Source organism: Aphelocoma coerulescens, chromosome 2, assembly GCF_041296385.1.
Source record: "Aphelocoma coerulescens isolate FSJ_1873_10779 chromosome 2, UR_Acoe_1.0, whole genome shotgun sequence".
NCBI lineage: Eukaryota > Metazoa > Chordata > Aves > Passeriformes > Corvidae > Aphelocoma > Aphelocoma coerulescens.
Window position 1 is genome coordinate 66,549,113 of NC_091015.1, and position 18,381 is coordinate 66,567,493.

Sequence of the window (18,381 nt, forward strand, 5' to 3'; positions counted from 1 at the left end):
AAGACCTGGGTGTCTTGGTTCCAGCGGTTATTCTACACCACTTCATGCCATTGCTGGAAGCAAGGGGGAGTATTTTCCCAAGAGAAGGGGTTCCTTCTGGTCAAATAAACATGGTGCTGATTCCAAGGTGGAGGGAGTGGTTGGGTGGCACCAGTTCCAAGGCAAGTAATAAACAACTTTGTTACTTCCACCAAAATAGTTGATTAGTTTAAATTCAATTTGACTCATCAATTCTATTCCTCACTTCTGTTGTGGTCTGTCTCTCCAGCAATAACACAAGTCAGTAGAATACAGAAAACAGTCTTCTAAAAGTTATAAAGAAAGAATGACTAAGCTGAAAAAATTACAGAAGTATTGCCAGACTTAAGTCTGTATGCCTGGTTTGCCCACACTTATTATCAAGTATAGATGTAAATAATTTCAAAATGGACAGTTTTGTGTATACTTTTAGTCACATACAACCTCCCAAATTCATTTTCACCCAATTTCCAAATTAGAGTTAGCTTTGACTATATCGACAGAGTGTCAATAGACCCAAGTTTGGTTTGGTACCTTTAGTTTGCTTCTTTAGTACATTGAGTTAAATTTTAAACTAAGGGAATGCTTTCTACCAGTTCTGAGCACAGCAGTCTTGTAGTTAGTCTAAATAAATAATAGCCGCTCTTTTATGTCTGAATTAACCTAAGACTCTACTTTCGCTCAAAAAACAAAATGCCATCCCAATTGCAGCTGAACATTCCAACACCTGCTTTGGCTAGAAGTAGTCACACAGTGAATCAGCTGCCTCACGGATGTCTCTGAGAAAAATATAAAAATGAATTGTTGCCAAATGCATGTATCTGGAGGGTTAGGTGTCAAACTAGTATGTAACTACGGAGCAGATTCAACAAGTTTTTTCAAAGCTAAAACTGCAACATTCCATTTTCACTCAACTCTTTGAAAGGAAAAATCATAAGCAGCTCTTACATCCTAAAATCACAGCAGCTTATCTACTAAATGCTCTAGTATTTAAGGTTATATTAGCAGTAAAATTTCTCAATAGAATTACTTTAAATTAAATTATGTACTTTTAACATACAGTTAAAAAAAAAATAAAGCAGTTTCCCAATCTTAGTTTGAAATGTTTAAACTCTTAACATAATTAAAAAAGACTAGACAAAAACCCCACACTTTCACCTTTTGTGTTATTGATCTTTACTCACTTTTTAAAAGGTTGACTTCAGTTACCAAATGCTATGTCCAAAGCATATTTTAAAACCAGTCATCACATAATCAATGAGCCAACTGATGTATATTGAAAGAGATTTTTTTTCTGTAGAAGTTTTGGGTTTGTATATTTTTTTGCACAACCAAAATCAAAATTGTCCTAACCTTCCTGAACACTTTTACCAGTTCTCCTTAAGTATATACACAATTCAGATTTTATGGTTTTTCATCCCCATTTTCACACAGAAGATCTCTTGGCTTATAAGCAGAATAAAATGTCATCCTGTAACCCCTTTCCAAACCAGCTACACTGATCATGAAAACATGTGGCTAATGTTATTACTATGGTGCTATTCCAAACACATGAAAAAAAATTATGCTCTAACTCATTTAGGTCAGAAAGGAGATTTTGTTTTATTATTGCAATAAAATCAACAATTTAGGGTGTATAGTTAGTTTTAACCCTTTTGAATGAAGAAATATTCCCTACCAGTGGTAATACTTGAAACGAGGTCTCCAGTTGGGAGTTCGCAAAAGTGTCTGAACTGCGCAAGCCAGATTTACAAACATATAGCACATAAGGAAAAACCTGTTAAGAAAGGAAGAGCATTTTCTAATAAGAAATGTACTAGACAAATGTGCTTTAAAATGTAAACAGAATCCAAAAAAGGGAAGAAATGGATCCATTTTCCTGTGCACTGTGTTTACAGTGGCCAAGAGAACACAAGACATACATTAAGATTACTTATAGAATATTAGGCCTCAAAATATGGTATCACATGTATTTTGGAAACAAATGCAGCAAATAACTGACAATCATGGTGTATCATTTTTGGCTGGGACAGAGTTGATTTTCTCTTTCTATAGTAGCTCAGATGGTATCATGTTCTGGACAATGTCAATAAAATAAAATTCTATTCATATTCTAAAATGTTGAATTGTTTTTTCTGTCTCTGTTAGATGCACTTTACTTAAATAGCAGTAATTGTTATTTGAAAATCCAAGTTTTTTTAAAAGTGGAACATACTTTTATTAGCATTCAAGACCTCTGTCATGGAAAAAATTTTTTGGGCCTAGAAATCAGTTCAACCAAAACATTTTGTTGTTTTATATTATCTGTGGGATCAAATAGAAATACAATTTGCTAGAAAACAAAGTCTAACGTATTATTTCAAAAAGAAAAATAATTACCTACTTAATTTAAAAATAAAATACTATTTAACTTAAGAACACAAAACACCGCACTCATACTTACATTGAAAGAATTGGTGCTACACTGTCCAATGAGGCTATCAAAATTCCTATTTCACAAATACCAGCAGTGAGGAGCAGAGCCCAAGTTGGTTCTCCATTTGCTTTTCCATGACCAAATATCTATTTCAATTCAAGATTAGGGAAAGCTGTTCATTATACAATTATGAGCCATGGTACAAATCATGAACTAACTTACTTAGTTCTAACTGGAACTAAAAGTAGACATTGGTTACAAAGGAAAATGATGCAATCTATACTGTGAAAAATCAAAACTAAAATTGCAGAACACATATTTCCAATATTAAATATGCTTACTAATGTAAGCAATGACTACATAACATTAAAGTACTATTGCAGCTGTTGTTGAAATATTCTTAAATAAATTAAAAACCATATGGATAAGAAATTTATGCCCAGTAAAAAGTTAATACAGTATTTTTTGTAACACAGAAATGAGGTGTCAATTCAGTCCTTATCAACATAATAACATAAGGAGGACTTGGATAAGACTATGATCCTGCACAGAGCCCTACCCAAAACCATTTTGCATGTGGCAATTTCCTTTGTGGAGAATTCTATCCAGCTATACTGGTGACAGATAGCAAAATGCTTTGCCTGAAGTTCCAGTGGTATTTATTCTCTTCTGTATTTCTCCATTCAATTACAGAAATTAAGTCCTTATTCATTCTCCATACTGTCTTCTGTAGCTTCCTGTCCTCCATCAATTTTCCTACCATTATATTAAAATCCCCCTTTTTTCTACTCATGTTTCAAGTATTTTGGTTTTTTTTCCTTAAATATGTCATACTCTTGCTTCTATAATAATCTCCTTTCATTTCCTTGATTGTCCATGCAGTAGCCATATCACTCCAAAACTGCAAGTGCATCCTCAAGTGTCAAATCCCTCTTTAAATATACTGCTTCTCTTCAATTCCCTTTCTCTCACTTCCCAAACCACAAATCTTTTCCTTTTGATTCTTCACTCCTTTCAAGTCTAACTCTGAAGACATGTAATTATAATGTCACCCTCTCTGTACCAAATTTTTTCTTCAGGCAAAAGTAAATTTTTCTTGTTTCTCTTTCTCTATACTACCCAGCACTTACAACTTATTGCATTATAACCCCTTTGTGTTGACAAATCGAACTCCACCACTACTCAGTCCCTCCACCCTAGCATACTTAGTGTATTTACTTCCCATTACAGATACTGATACTCTTGCAAGTCTTGAGGTAAGCTTTCAAACTCCAAACTTCACCATAGAGATCACAGCTTTACTCTCCAGACACTATTATCTTTCCGAGCCTTATTTACTAATTTTTAATTCAAGTGTTGTTGTTTAGGTTTTGCAGAAGCAGCCAGCAAGAATTCTCTCATCATCTTCTGTTTGCCAGCTCCCTTACTTTGAGAAAAATCTGATTTATTTCTTCTTAAAACATGCACAGAGGTGTTGGAACAAATCTTCATGTTTGGAGTAGTGGGATAGAATTCTACTGTTATATCTTTGCTGACTTCGTTTACCTTACAAAAATGAATAAAAAGTAGGTTTATATCTCCATAATATGAGAAGTATTATGCATTTCCATAGTGAGATTAAATAACTGTTCACAAATACAAGCAGTAAACACAGCGTGGAGTCTAGAATTTCAGTTATTAGTTGCTTCTTAGTTCATTTATTTCCATTTATAGAATACTATATTCTCAGTTTGGAACCACTAACTTTCATGTGTAAGAACAAACATAATTAAATTGCACTGCACAAAAGTACTGAAGCTCAAACTTTGTCCTACAATAGCCTGATCTATTATTCTACACAAATAGAACTGAGTTCCAAATCTTTTCTTCACATTCTACAGGAACAGCAGAAATAATGCCTCATATTTTTTTGTCAAAATAGAAGTCACATTGGAAGTACTGTAACAACAAGAACAAAAGAAATCTCACTTGAATAAACGGTACAATGCCATCTCTTGCAATGGCCTGCAACAGCCGGGGTGCACCAGTGAGACTCTGGAGACCAGCGCCACATGTTGAAAAGAATGAACCAATCACAATAACCCATGGAGAAGGCCAGGCCAGTGTACCAACCACCAGATTTCCATTAACTGCTTCTCCAAACCTTAGGAAAGAACAGGGGAAACAAAAATAATTAAAACAAAACAAAAAAGAATCAGTAAGCATTAAAATAACTTTTAATATAGTTTCAACACCCACATTTCAATGTTTTTGGACAACAGCACTTTTTAACAATAAACACTATGTTACAGTACACACTATAGGATTTCCCAACCAAGCAATCTCTCTTTACCGTGCTGTTTTAAAGACAGTAAAATTGCTTCACATTAAGTGCTGCCTCTAAGCAGTTATGTAGCAATTACCAAATATCTTGGCAAACTTTTCAGAATTAACAGCAATAGCAGGAGTATGTACATATGTATCTTACAGATTCTTGTGACAGCTAGGAACTAGATGGCAGAAATCTGTTCCACTAGTAATACAAGTATACCCTGGGGCATAAGCAGGAGATTCACAAAAAGTATTAGCCCTTCCTTTTAAAAGTGTGACACTGACAGACAACAAGTAAACAGAGAAATTACTAGACACAACGATTTTGAGTTTTCCACATCTTCTGGCTGTTTTGCTACCTGATGCAATTTTTAATTTACTACAGCAAACAAGTGGGTAGAAGTCAGGAAGAGGTGCTTTCATCACAGTCCTGAGTGTCCCATCCAATACTACCGCCACTATTTTTTTTGATACTTAACTTAATGTTAATTTAGGCATGACTTGAATAAACTACAAAAATGTTATTCCTTGCTCACCCCTCCTTCGAATTGACAGTTTTGTTTTAAAAGCAAGTAAGGTTCTTGTAGTTCAATCTTACTGTTGTTAGTAAGCAGCCAAAATTTATTTTAAGGCTATCTCTACCGTATATATATATATATATATATCTCACTATTATGTTTTTCCAATGAGTTCAGGTTTTCCAAAATAAAAGGAAAAGTCTACAGAAATGAAAAAAGATAAAAACTAAGAAAAATTAAGTGCTTTTTATCTTTTCAGACCTGCTATTAAAATAGGGTCAAGAAACACAGCAATAAAGTGAATAAAATAAGTCAGTGTTCAAATTCTTGCTTATGCCCAAGTTTGGATGCATGACTACATATATTTTCAGCAGAGGGGAAACGAAAATGTAAATCACACTCCTCAAAATTATAGGACAAAACCCATAGTGTGCTTCTATATCAAGATTTATATAACTACACATTTATTCTTTGTTCAAATTCTAATGCCTGTTTTTTTAACTAAACACAGGATAGGAATAACTTGAAGAGATGTAAGAAACAGAAAAATGTACAACCTACTTTTTTCCCATTGCAGACATAACAATCATAATGAAAAAAGCCTCAAAACCCAGTTTTTAAACCAGACTAAAAATCCATACACTTTACTATTCTGATGGATTTCAGCCACATAAAAACTGGCAGCAATGTAAATGAAAGTTCATGGATTCAAGGCTCTTGCTGCTATGCAACCTGCTCTAATGATAGATAACAGCTTGGAAAATTCCCTTCCCCTCTGCCCTGTAAATTTAAAAAATGTGAGTTTATAGATATTAGCTCTGCATTAATTTCTTATTTCAGAATTCATTTACTATTTCCTAGGCAGTTTGATTTGACTTTTATATTTACTTTGAAGAAACAATTACCAGGTATTTTCACTGATGCGGCAATATAATTTTAAAGTGAAAATCACAGAATCAAAGAACGAGTAAGGTTGGAAGGGACCACAGTGGGTCACCTGATCCAACCTCTCTGCTCAAGCAGAGTTATGCCAGAGCACATTGCATGGGATTGCATCCAGATAGTTCTGTAATATCTCCAATGAGGGAGACTCCACAAGCTCTCTGGACAATCTGTTTCAGTGCTCAGTCACCCGCACAGTAAAGAAGTTCATCCTTGTATTCACGTGGAACTTCCTGTGCATCAGTTTCTGCCCATTGCTTCTTGTCCTGTTGGCTGGCATCACTGACAAGAGCCCAGGTCCATCTTCTTGGCACCCCTCCTTTACTTACTTAAATACATTGATGAGGTCCCCTCTCAGTTGTGTCTTCGTAAGGCTGAACAGGCCCAGTTCCCTCAGCCTTTCCTCGTAAGAGAGATGCTCCAATTCCTTTATCATCTTCATAGCCCTCCACTGGACCTCCAGGGACTCCATGTCTCTCATGTACTGAGGAGCCCAGAAATGGACACAGCAATCCAAATACTGCCTCACCAGGGCTGAGTAGAGGGGCAGGATCACCTCCCTCGACCTGCTGGCAATGCTCTTCCTCCTAGTGCAACCCAGGATTACACTGGTCTTCTTGGCCACAAGGGCATACTACTGGTCCAGTATAGAACCCTGGGGGACACAGGCCTCCAACTAGACTCTGCCACTGACCATGACCCTCTGGGATTTGCCAGTCAGCCACTTCTCAATCCACCTTACTCTCCACACTTCTTGAGTTTACCTATGAGGATGCTGTGAGAAACAATGTCAAAAGCCTTTCATGGAAGAAACCTGCTGCTTCTTGTATTAGTTTGATTAGAAACCAGCTTTTAACTTCCGGTTTTCCTTCTAGACTAATGAAATAAGTAGTCTCAGCATCAACTTCACCACCTTTTAAACAATACCCCACTGCCACAACCAAAAGCAAACCTGGGCCTCAGTAGAAAAGAGAACCAGACACCAGCAAGAAAACAAATGTGAAACCTGACAAAAATTTCATCTTAACCAACTTCTCCTAATGGAGAAATTGATAAAAATCTGGAGATTTTCTTCATGCTCATATCCATCACATTTATTCCCTTCATCCTTCATATTATGCCTTAAATTTGTCAGGCAATTACATGCTTGAAAATCAAGATGACTCCTGATGTACAACTGAGATTTTAAAACAAAAAATAGTCATATGTCTAGAGGAAATCATGATGGTGCACTGCAGTCTTATAAAGTCCCCTTGTCACATAACTCCCAAATTTTTTAATTGGTCTTCAAAAGCCTATTACTTCTCCCAAAGTAATATCCCCTTATCCCCATGCATCAGTTCTGCAAATACTAATTATGAGTTTCTTTGTCAAGGACATTTTATTAGGCTGGTTCAACTTCAAACATTTATCTTAGGTTCTGCTTCTGCTTCTTGAAGGCATACAGTCTGGTAACCTGACCAGTTTTTGCAGCCATCTCAGTTTAACAGACAAGCTTTCCCTCCAGTTTTAACCTAAGCAAAATAAATATATACCATATGCATATTTCACAGAAGAGCCATTAATAAGTCCTATTAATGTAACTTATGATTATACTCCCTGTAATATTAGAAGTTGAATACGACTTACTTATCTCTTAATATCACACCTTCTATACAGGCACCAAACAACACTATACAGGAGAGATCTGTTACTGAGACTGAAGGAAGATTACTCTCTAAAAAAATCACATAGAAAAAACCCCACCACTTTTCACCTAGGTATGAAATGAAAACATCCACAACAATGAAAGTATGTGTGTGCATTTCCTGGTTGCTTTTTGTTTGTTTTTTTTCGTTCTTCCATGCTACAATTTTTTAGTTTATGTTCTTCATGACTGTATTCGACTCATAGCGATTTGTGAAGTATTGGAAGTAGCCAGTTCATATATCATGCAACAGAACAGGTATTTTCTCATACAAATAAGCAAGTACTTGTGTACATTAGGTTTTTGAAGGACCGACAATTTCAATTGCTGGTTGTTTGGTTTAAGATCTGGTTATACTGAGTATAACAACCACCTGCCAACTGAAACATAATGCTAAAAACTGTTGGATCGCTTGACTAAAACCATCAATTATATATTGGAATTTGAAGCACTAGTAGAATATAGAATACATATATTTGTTAATAAATTTTGACATATTTTAATAATATTTATAAATAATACTGATATTTTAGACAAATATAAAATATTTCTTTTCAGTTTAGATTTCATTCATTTTATACTCAGGGAACTCTAACGACTTTCCGGTAAAAATTCTGTTGCACCTACAAAATGTAGACTAGAAAAAAGGATACAAATAAAAGATGTAGTTGAAATAGCCAAAATCGTTCCAGTAGGAATAGATTTCTGAGCATCCTTTAGATCTCCAGATCTGTTTGAACCTGCCATAATACCTTAAAAAGAGACAAAATTTATGTCATAAAAACAATTAGCAATAACTCCCTGTTACTAACTAATAGAATATGAACATCTAATTTTAAGCCAAATTTAACTCAGGGATTACCAATGGAGCAGGCTACAAAAGTATAATATAATCCTTCACAAATAGTCAATTTATAGCTTCATTTTATTCAGAAATCTGTGTTACTACCCACTTGAATAAGCAAATCCTATAAAGGTTAGTAAAAAGACAGATTAAAAAAAAATATTTTTCAAGCATAACCTCAGAATAATTCTTGAAATGAAGGAGTAGCAAAATACTGGGGATGGATGTTATAAATTAATAGGGATTTAGCAATTTTAGCCAGTGTGACCTAAGGCACTGACTTTCTACTAAACAGACCATCAAAATAGCATATGCAAGCAAATCAATAAACTAACAAAAAAAAGCTTAGAAGCAAAAAAGAAAAGAGCAGGCAAGAAAAAGAATGGTTAGAAAAATCACATGTACACATGTATGTGAATCTAAAAAGAGAACAGAAGTACTTTGTAGAACATACTGTCATAGGAGGGAAAGAAACCCATACAATAACTATTTCTGCCATCTCTCCTAGAACTGACCTGACCACTGGAAGCAAAAACATAGAAGCTAATGTCAAGATGCTCCAGTGCAAAAACACTGTCAAACTCCATGGAATGAAACATTAACCATGGGTTCAGATATGATGAAATGTTGGTAAGCATCTGAAGTAAAGAAATGGGAGCAGTGGGGTTCAAACAATGAATACAAAGGGACACTTCCACTTGATAATACTAGCAAACAGTGCTGCAGCTTCTTATTGGAGTTCTGTTCTGTTACTTGATATTACTTCAGCTGGGACTTGAGAAGAAAAACATGTCTGGCTGTTTCAGTCAAGCGTGAGCTGAGGAAAATGAAATACAACTAGTTTAAGCTTGACAAAAAAGTCTACACAGTTAGTGTAGCAAAAAAATATTGGACATTTAAACAAAGCCCAGGCAGTTAACCAGGCAGCTTGAATACCTGCAGAATCATTTGAATATTAAACTGTTCTCATGCCTTTGAAGATTAAAGTATTATAAAGGTATGCATCTTATTTTGAATAAGCATTTAGTAACCCATAAGGATTTTGCCTTCTTTTCAGACATAGAAATGGCCCTTAAACAGATTTCCTGTTTAAGTCCTATAACCTCCAAAAGTCATCAGCCATGACCCGTGTCTCCCTAGCACCAGAAGGTTTTAGGTATATAAACTTGGACACAGAAACTAGCAACAGAATGAGTCACCAATAAGATTGGTGAAAATGAAAAATTTTCACATGAAATTTTTTTTTCCAGGTATAAGTACACATTCTCAGGCAAGAAAAATAATTGTATCTACCTGTCACAGATGGGAAATAAATCCCTACAAGCATTGTGAAGTAGGTCATGATGTCTGTAAAAACATAAGGAAGTCCACCCATTTTTGACTCTTCTGATCCAGCAACTGATGGCTGATCTTTTTTCTCAACTATTGATCCTTTTTCTGAATAGGCACTCCAGAGATTATCTACAAGGTCGAGGAAAAAACAAAAATCAGTGTCATCTCTCTGTTTCAGGATATCGACTAGTGAGAATGCAATAATCCTAGGAATCAGATGCCTTTTTCTTACACAAAAATCATTACATTTCCCAGTATGATTAATACCAATAGTAACTGGTGGGCATTCCAGTCCATGCCAGTAAAAATGCAGTAGTGTGAGATGCGTCCTGCAAAATTTTCTCCTCCTTTAAAGGAAAATATAGAATTAAATTCTAATATATTTGTAGAACATACATTTCCATTGCGCAGGCACACAGATGTACTATTGTGAAAAAATAAGGAAACTTACTTCCAGGTTCCAGGAATCTCAGTATATACTAATACTTCTTGTTCTTGTGTTTTGAGGAGCAATATGAAAAAGAAATCCTACTTAACAGTAACTTGAGTTCTTTGAGACCTGCTGTACAGAATAATCCTGGATAACAGTTCAGGATTCAGCTGTTCATGGCTAAAGATTTCCACATGTTGACAAAAGCAGGGTAACCAGACTTCAGAAGATCACTGATAAGCAAAAAAAACCCCAGCAGAATATGGCTCAAATTCCCCAGCAAACTAAGCATATTTGTTTGAAGACTGATAGGTCAAAAAGCCAGAAACTTTTGAGAGCTTACATTTATGGAAACACTGGTTCTGTACCTTGATAAGATTGTGAGAACAGCCCACACTGATTCTTATTTGAAAATGAGATAAGTTGTCCTATCATATGTGAGGAAACAAAGTGGATACTCTCCTGCCCTGTCAAGAAGGCAAAGGATTTTACAGGAAATAAACAATTCCCATGGACTGCCAGCATGATCAAATAGCCAATTTTCAGACATCCTGAATAACTTTAGGGAATTCAAGTACAATATTTTAAGTTTTTATAATAGCAAGAAGTAACCTTGAGTAAAATAGAAGATGGACTTTGAACCATTAGTGGCCAAAGATAGGGTACTCATACCCAGATTTTTAACAAAAATCTTACAATCGGTAAGCATATATGGAAGTGTGCATGAGAAGCAGAAGAGAAAGCAGATCAAAGATTAAAAGTAAGTATCATTTGGTAAAGAATGCTATGTGTATTCAATCAAATGAAGAAGAGTAACAGACTGATCTAGAGATAAAACTGAAGCCTAAGAAGAGTTAATGAAACAAGAGAATTTTAAATTTCAGGAATTTGAGAAGTGACGTAAAATAAGACTAGATCTCCAAATTAGCATCTACCTACCCCCTGTGAAACATAAGAAGAAAGTCCAAAATTAGTTTGTAACTGCCAATCAAGAGCACTTAATCTCTTAATGAGCACTCAACAGCTTGTGTCCTTTATTCAGCATGACATATGGAGTGACAGTGACTTGAGCACTGCGATGCATACAACTTAATTGTGGAACTGTGCATGCCAGCACAAGTGGATAAAATTGGCTTAGATATTTTGTTAAATAGAAATCACTTTCCTATTTCACAGCATGTCACACAGAGCTTTCCTATGCTCATTTTCCCAAAAGTGATAATTCAAGTGGACTTGAAAGTTGGGGTGAGAAAAAAGAATAACTTTCCAGAAAAGTCCAGACATTTGTCCCTTCTAGGACCATTCCTTGATTGCGAAGGCTCCTCTAGCAACATTGAGGATACATACACAAGAACTGGTACAATGTATCAGACCAACATGCTACCATGAAGCAGAACAACGTTGATTAAACCTAGTTGCAGAATTGTATCATTTTTGTTAGAGTTACAGGAGTATTTAGTCAGTCACTCGCAGAATGATTTGTTATTGTTAGGACAACATTCACAGAAGGTATATAAGAGATGAATACTTATTGTATATGAGTGCCCAATAAATGGTGTGGACTTATCACACTTCCTAAGACATGCAGTCACGGCATCTGAATACTCCCAGCCACAGCTCAAGAAACTTTAATTTGCAAAGCCTGCAGCTCCAAAGTCTTCACACAATGTAGAACATATATCAACTGGAAGAAAACTCTCCTTGAGAAATCTGTGCCACTTGAGCTCAAGCGAACACTAGGTATCAGAATGTGTGCTCACACTCAGCAAGTAGAACACCTAGTTTTAGCATTTGGTGTAATTAGGTTAGTGAAATTGTTACAAAGTAGTTCTTGTTCAGAGAAATGTTAATCAGCGAACGGGAGCAGAGCACGCACTTCCAAAAGCAGGGAAAGCAGTACTCAGCCCAAAATCTCCAAGAACACTGAAAGACCTGAGGTTGAGGCGAAATAATATTGATACCCAAGGACAAACAGAAAGCCATTTCTTTCATTTAAAAGTGTTTCAGGGAGACGTAGAAATTAAAGACTCATGAGTAGCACCTGCACAGGAACAGTCAACAGCAACAATAGCAGTTGATAGAGGCAATAAACATAGGAATTATCTTTGGGTTCTGACAAAACATAGTAGTTATTCACAGTTTTTCTTGAGTTTTGAAAAACTGGGGAAGCCTCAACTCAGTTTTTGTAAAAGAAAACTGTCAGAACTATTCCAATTCTTTGAGGGAAACATAAATTAAGGCAATCCACTTAGATCAGTCCATCTGTATTTCCCATGTTTTTAAAATATTGCTCACCCAAGGAATCTATAGCAGACATTGGATAAGAGGAAATGTCCTCACATGGATAAAAAAAAAACAGTTCAAAGACAGAAAGTAACAGGTAAAAGTAATGAATAAAATATCCATTCCTCCAAGATGTCTCTTGAGTTCATTTAGTCCATGACTGTGGGTTCTATCTGTCCTAGGTGTCTTCCAGGGCAGGAGGGCTGGTTGCAAGCTGCATCAGGAGCTCACGACTGGTGTATCTATAGTAGTCCATACTTATTGTCCGTGGTTAAGTCCACTTCTCAATCACAGGCCCATCAGTATCTTGCATCTCTTTCCTGATGACCTAAGATACCATGGGCCCACTGAGCCAGAAATAATTCAGCCTATGTTGCCAGTCCACATCCACCTGAGAGACTTCATTCTTGGCTGCCCAATGCACTTGTCTGTTGTTGCGATGTTGTTTGATAGCATGACTTTGGGGTGTGTATGCATCTACACAGCATGCTTTTACAGCCACCTTCTCTACCCAGGCAGCGATGTCTTAGCACAATTCAGCAGACCCGGTGGCTTTGCCTCTGTGCTGCCAGTAGGTCATTTTCTATAGTTCTAGCCACTGCTACAGAGCATTTACTTAAAGCCAGCTGGATGGCATTCAGCTCCACAACCTGATTTGATCCACCTTGTCCCTCAATAGCTTCTGTGACTCAGCACATAGGACTCCATGGAGCAGCTTTCCATTTTCCATGTATTCCTACAATATGACAGGGACTATCAGTAAAGAGAACATAACACCTTTCATTTTCCAGTAGCTGATTATATGGTGGGGCCTCCTCAGCAGGTGTCATCTTTTCCTCCTCTGATGTTAGTATGAAATTTTCAACTTTGGACTAGTTTGTGATGACTTCCAAGATCCCTGTGTAATTGGGGTTTCCTCTTCAAGCTTGCTGTGTGATCAGCGTGACCCACTTACTCCATGTAACGTCAGTGGCATGATGTATGGAAAGGATTCTCCCTTTGAATATCTAGTCCAGCACTGGCATTCAGGATGCCAGGAGGAGCTGTACTTTAGTGCCAATCACTTCTGAAGAAGCTTGAATCCCTTTATAATATCCAGTTATAATGCCAGTAGCCCTTTTTCAGATGATCTTCATGTTGTTGGAGTCAGATATCTGCCTGAAGCACTGTTTGTTCTCCTTTCATTGACATCAGTGCCAATGAGTTGGCATACAATGATGGCATACACTGTACAAATTTCTGCCATGTGGATTGTGTACAATGAGCCTCATCTGGATCTACAGGGGACTGTTTGTTATTTGAATCCCTATGGATTACCTTCAGCACAGCTAATTCTCTCAGGTACTGGATACCTTTCTCCATGGTGGTCCACCTGCTTGGGCGCAGTGCTAGGTCATCCTTGTGAAAATACCTTTCCTTCATGCTTGACAGCAGTTGCCTCCAGAGGCTGCGTTTCTGTCTTCTTCCCAATCCCCTTGCCAGTGCTGGCATCCCAAGTCTGGGATCCCAGTTGCTTGGCTTCACTACCATGTAGTTGCACATCAGCAGCAATATCCCAGCATCAGAGCAGCTAAGTCACTAGGGGCTCACCCAACTGGTGGCTGAAATTTTTTTTGCAGATCTCACAGCTCACCTGGAGATAGGGATTGGGTGATTATCTCTGGTCCTGCCTGTTCCTCCTCTTGTGAGGGCCTGCCTTCCTCTTCATACCTCACTAAGTGAACTGATTTTGTCTTGGATTTCTTTTTCTATATAGGGGCAACTGCTACTGGCACAGGTTGTTCCTCTGGTTCAGCTGCAGTTTGAGTGGCTACAGTGCCTGTCAGTCTGCTTTCCTCCTCTTCCCCCTGAGACTGCTTTCTAGTATCAAGGAATGCACAGTAAATAGTAGCCAGGGCCCAGCACGCTGCAAAACTTCACACCTCCCTGGAATTGCTGCAGCATTTTTCCTTCAAGTATTCTGTCACTTTACCAGGGTCCTGTAGTTGTTCAGGAGTGACGTTCCAAACCATTGGAGCACAATAATCCTTCAAAAGCTGGCCCATTTTCTCCCACCTTCCATGTCACTCATGACCCTTGGGGCAGATCTCTGAATAACGTCCCTAGAAAACTCCTTCACTCTAAACATGGTGTAGACTGAGGACACATGGCAGGCTTACCACCAAAAATATTATTTCCTTAACATCTAAACAGAATTCAGATTCTCAAAATGTAACAGGCTGAAGGGCGTGGAAAAGGCCAGGAAAAGGGGGTGAAAAGCTGGGGAAAATCATCCTCCCCTGATCTCCCCACAGAGTGTGTATGATTAATAAACATGCAAAGGTAGTGCTCAAGGTTAAGAGTCGGAGAGCAACATTCAAGATACATCCCAAATGACCCTTGACGTTATCATGTCATAAATTGACATCCCAGGGTACATCAGCAAAGAAATCCTGATCCCTCTTGCTACTCTGAAAAATATCATGAGGAGTGCACACAGGAATATATACAGGCTTAGGTAAGACTCCCACATAAACTGACCATGCAACACTGTGACCAGTGGCTCTATACCTAAAATAAAAAATGCCTGGATCAAATTTGTTTCCAACCCGCTCTGGGCAGTCTGTTGTTATCTCAACCCATTGTGCCTTACCTCAGATACCAAATAAAGACTTCTGTGGTTTAGGAATAGTACTCCCCAGTTAAGTGTTCCCACTAACACACTCCAAACCATGCTGCCACTCGCTCACTTTTCCTCTTCCCCTGTGGCTGGTTGGAGAGGAGAATTGGAGGCACAAAAGGTAAAGATAAGAGGTTAAGAACAAGATACTGGATACAGCAACAATGTTAATAACAAAAAGCATACGAAAGAGAGAATGATGCACATGCAAAAATGCTCACCATGGAGCTCCACCTGATTGCAGCCATGCCACCACAACTGTTACAGTGGGGATACTGTAACACGCCTATATCAAACCAGGAGTCCTGTGGAAAAGAAATATATATAGACGGATTCTTGATAGATGTTTCAGAGAGATGTTTATTTCCCCAGCCGCATGGCCGGGCTCTGCCGAGGAACTGTTACAGTCACGGGACCAAGGGTCCTTGCCCGCGCAGGAAACACAAACCAACCAATGGGGAACGAGGCTGACCAGGGGCAGGGAACCCCCGTGTCTCCCCTTAGGGCTACATGGCGGGGGGAGGAGACCCCGACACACAACCACTCCCTTTGCCTTGGAACTGGTGCCACCCAACCACTCCCTCCACCTTGGAATCAGCACCATGTTTATTTGACCAGAAGGAACCCCTTCTCTTGGGAAAATACTCCCCCTTGCTTCCAGCAATGGCATGAAGTGGTGTAGAATAACCGCTGGAACCAAGACACCCAGGTCTTTTGCCAAGACACCTAGGATATTCCTCTTTTGCCTCAGCAAAATCTGGGAGGGTTGAAACTTTTGAATTATAAACAAAAGCAAAATCTGTAAATGAAAACTAGGAGTTCTTGATTAAATGTCTTGTTTTCCCTTACAGATACTGTACGAGAAACAACTGCAGCTCAACAAGCACTTTTGGTGGCTAAAAACATTGACTTATTTCCAACAAATCAAGAACGTTTTACTGAAGGAAATACAGATGTGTGGTGGATTGTTCATGATGGTGGTATGCTGATGTTGCTGCCTTTTCTCCTTCGACAGCACAAGGCAAGGACAACAGAAAATGGCTGGGATTTAGTTTTCTAGCACTGAATGGTTCTAAGCATATCTAATTCAATACTCCTTCACGTTGTTCAAATTATGCATGGTAGTAGCAATCACCGTGTTACAAACTGTTATAATGTATCTTTTTGGTAGGTTTGGAGAAAATGTAAAATGCGTATCTTCACCGTCGCTCAAATGGATGATAATAGTATTCAAATGAAGAAGGATCTTCAGATGTTCTTATACCATCTTAGACTGAATGCTCAAGTGGAAGTTGTTGAAATGGTTTGTTACTAAATATTTTTAAGGTGATACTGGGACTAAACTTGGGAAAACAGATTTAGCTTTTTTCAAATAAAGAGACATTAGCCCAAATACAGAAATTGAAAGATTCCAGACCCACAGAGAACAAGAAGATAAGCATCGTTGTCTTACCGTGTTACAATGCTAGTGTACATGGTGGTGAGTTTAATGGGTTTGTCAAGCAGAGTTTGAGATGTTTGATGTGTTAATTCTTACTTTATTTATGAGGACTAGTCCATAGAGCTGGTTCATTCAGGAAGGAAAAAGCTTGACTTTTTAGCAAGCAGTGAAATGGAAGGCTGAATGTGCTTAATCTAATAAGCTATGACAGATGGTATGGGACAGGATGAACTTGTCCATGTCTCTAACTGCTGGAAGAATACCTCTCTGGAATAAGGAATTCCTAGTCTCAAATGAGAGTTGTTTTTGGCATCACCAGCCTCAGCCAGCACTGAACAGCAAGACAGTATAGCTACAGTTTCACAAGTCAAGGTAGTGACAAAATGAATTTTGTAACTTTTTTCCTTTTCTAAATGTGGGTCATAAACTGTTTAAGAGGAAAGGACTAAAGCTATACTCTGTCTAGGTCCACTTTTTTTGGAAACTAAGGATGTAATTTCCAGCACTAAAAGGTGACTAGCATAATGCCCAAAGTAAGGCGCATGGAAAAAAAAAACCAACCAAAACTTCTGCTCATTCTGAAGTGGGATGAAGATGAGTAAACTGGTTCAAAACTTCTACCACCACTAGTTTCTAGAATCACCAGAACTTATTAAAAAGATTTATCATGCTAATCAATCATAAAACAATTTTAGGAATTGTTTTAATTACTTAGGAAAAATTTACATGTGAAAGATTTACTATTCTTTGCTTAGACTACTAAATATGAAAGTCTAAAAAGCTGTGGCATGTACAGTTGAATGAACACAGAGTGCCATAAAAAGGCTCAGCCTTGGTTGGATTTTGAGCAGAAGACAGTATAGAAAGTTGTGCTGGTTTCAGCTGGGGTAGAGTTAATTTTTTTCATGGTGGCTGGTATGGGGCTGTGTTTTGGATTTGTTCTTGATTAAATGTCAGGGTTGGTAATATAGAGATGTTTTTGTTATTGTTGAGCAGGGATTACACAGAGCCAAGATCTTTTCTTCTTTTTGTACTGCCACACTGACAAGGAAGTTAGGGGAGGTTGGGAGGAGACACTGTTGGGACAGATGATCCAAACTGACTAAAGGGATATTCCAGACCATATGACATCATGCTCAATATATAAGGTGGGGAGAAGAGGGAGGAAGGGGGGAATGTTTGCAGTGATGCAGTTTGTCTTCCCAAGTAACCATTATGCATGATGGGGACCTGCCCATGGGAAGCATTGAATTAATTCCTTGTTTTGCTTTGCTTGTGTGCACAGTTTTTGCTTTTCCTATTAAACTGTCTTTATCTCAACTAATGAGTTCTCTAGCTTTTATCCCTCTGATTCTCTCCCAAATCCACTTGTGAGGGAGTGAGTGAGAGTCTGCATGAGCCTTGGTTGCTGGCTAGTGTTAAACCACTACAGAAATACAATTTATTCTTTTCTGCTGTGGGTAATATTTAATTCTGGGAATCTTCCAGAGGATAAGAGATA

General features: G+C 37.8%; 1 protein-coding gene across 1 annotated transcript; it reads right to left on the bottom strand.

Moving 5' to 3' along the window:
* Positions 1 to 1,220: 1,220 nt before the first annotated feature.
* LOC138106725 (solute carrier family 12 member 7-like) lies at positions 1,221 to 10,191 on the bottom strand. Its single transcript, XM_069007865.1, has 6 exons — positions 10,029 to 10,191; positions 8,545 to 8,643; positions 7,834 to 7,891; positions 4,403 to 4,577; positions 2,462 to 2,580; positions 1,221 to 1,795 (listed from the first exon to the last, which is right to left on the bottom strand). The coding sequence occupies exons 1-6, from the start codon at positions 10,108 to 10,110 to the stop codon at positions 1,693 to 1,695; spliced, it is 636 nt and encodes a 211-aa protein (XP_068863966.1). The 5' UTR covers positions 10,111 to 10,191; the 3' UTR covers positions 1,221 to 1,692.
* Between the last annotated feature and the right edge of the window lie 8,190 nt (positions 10,192 to 18,381).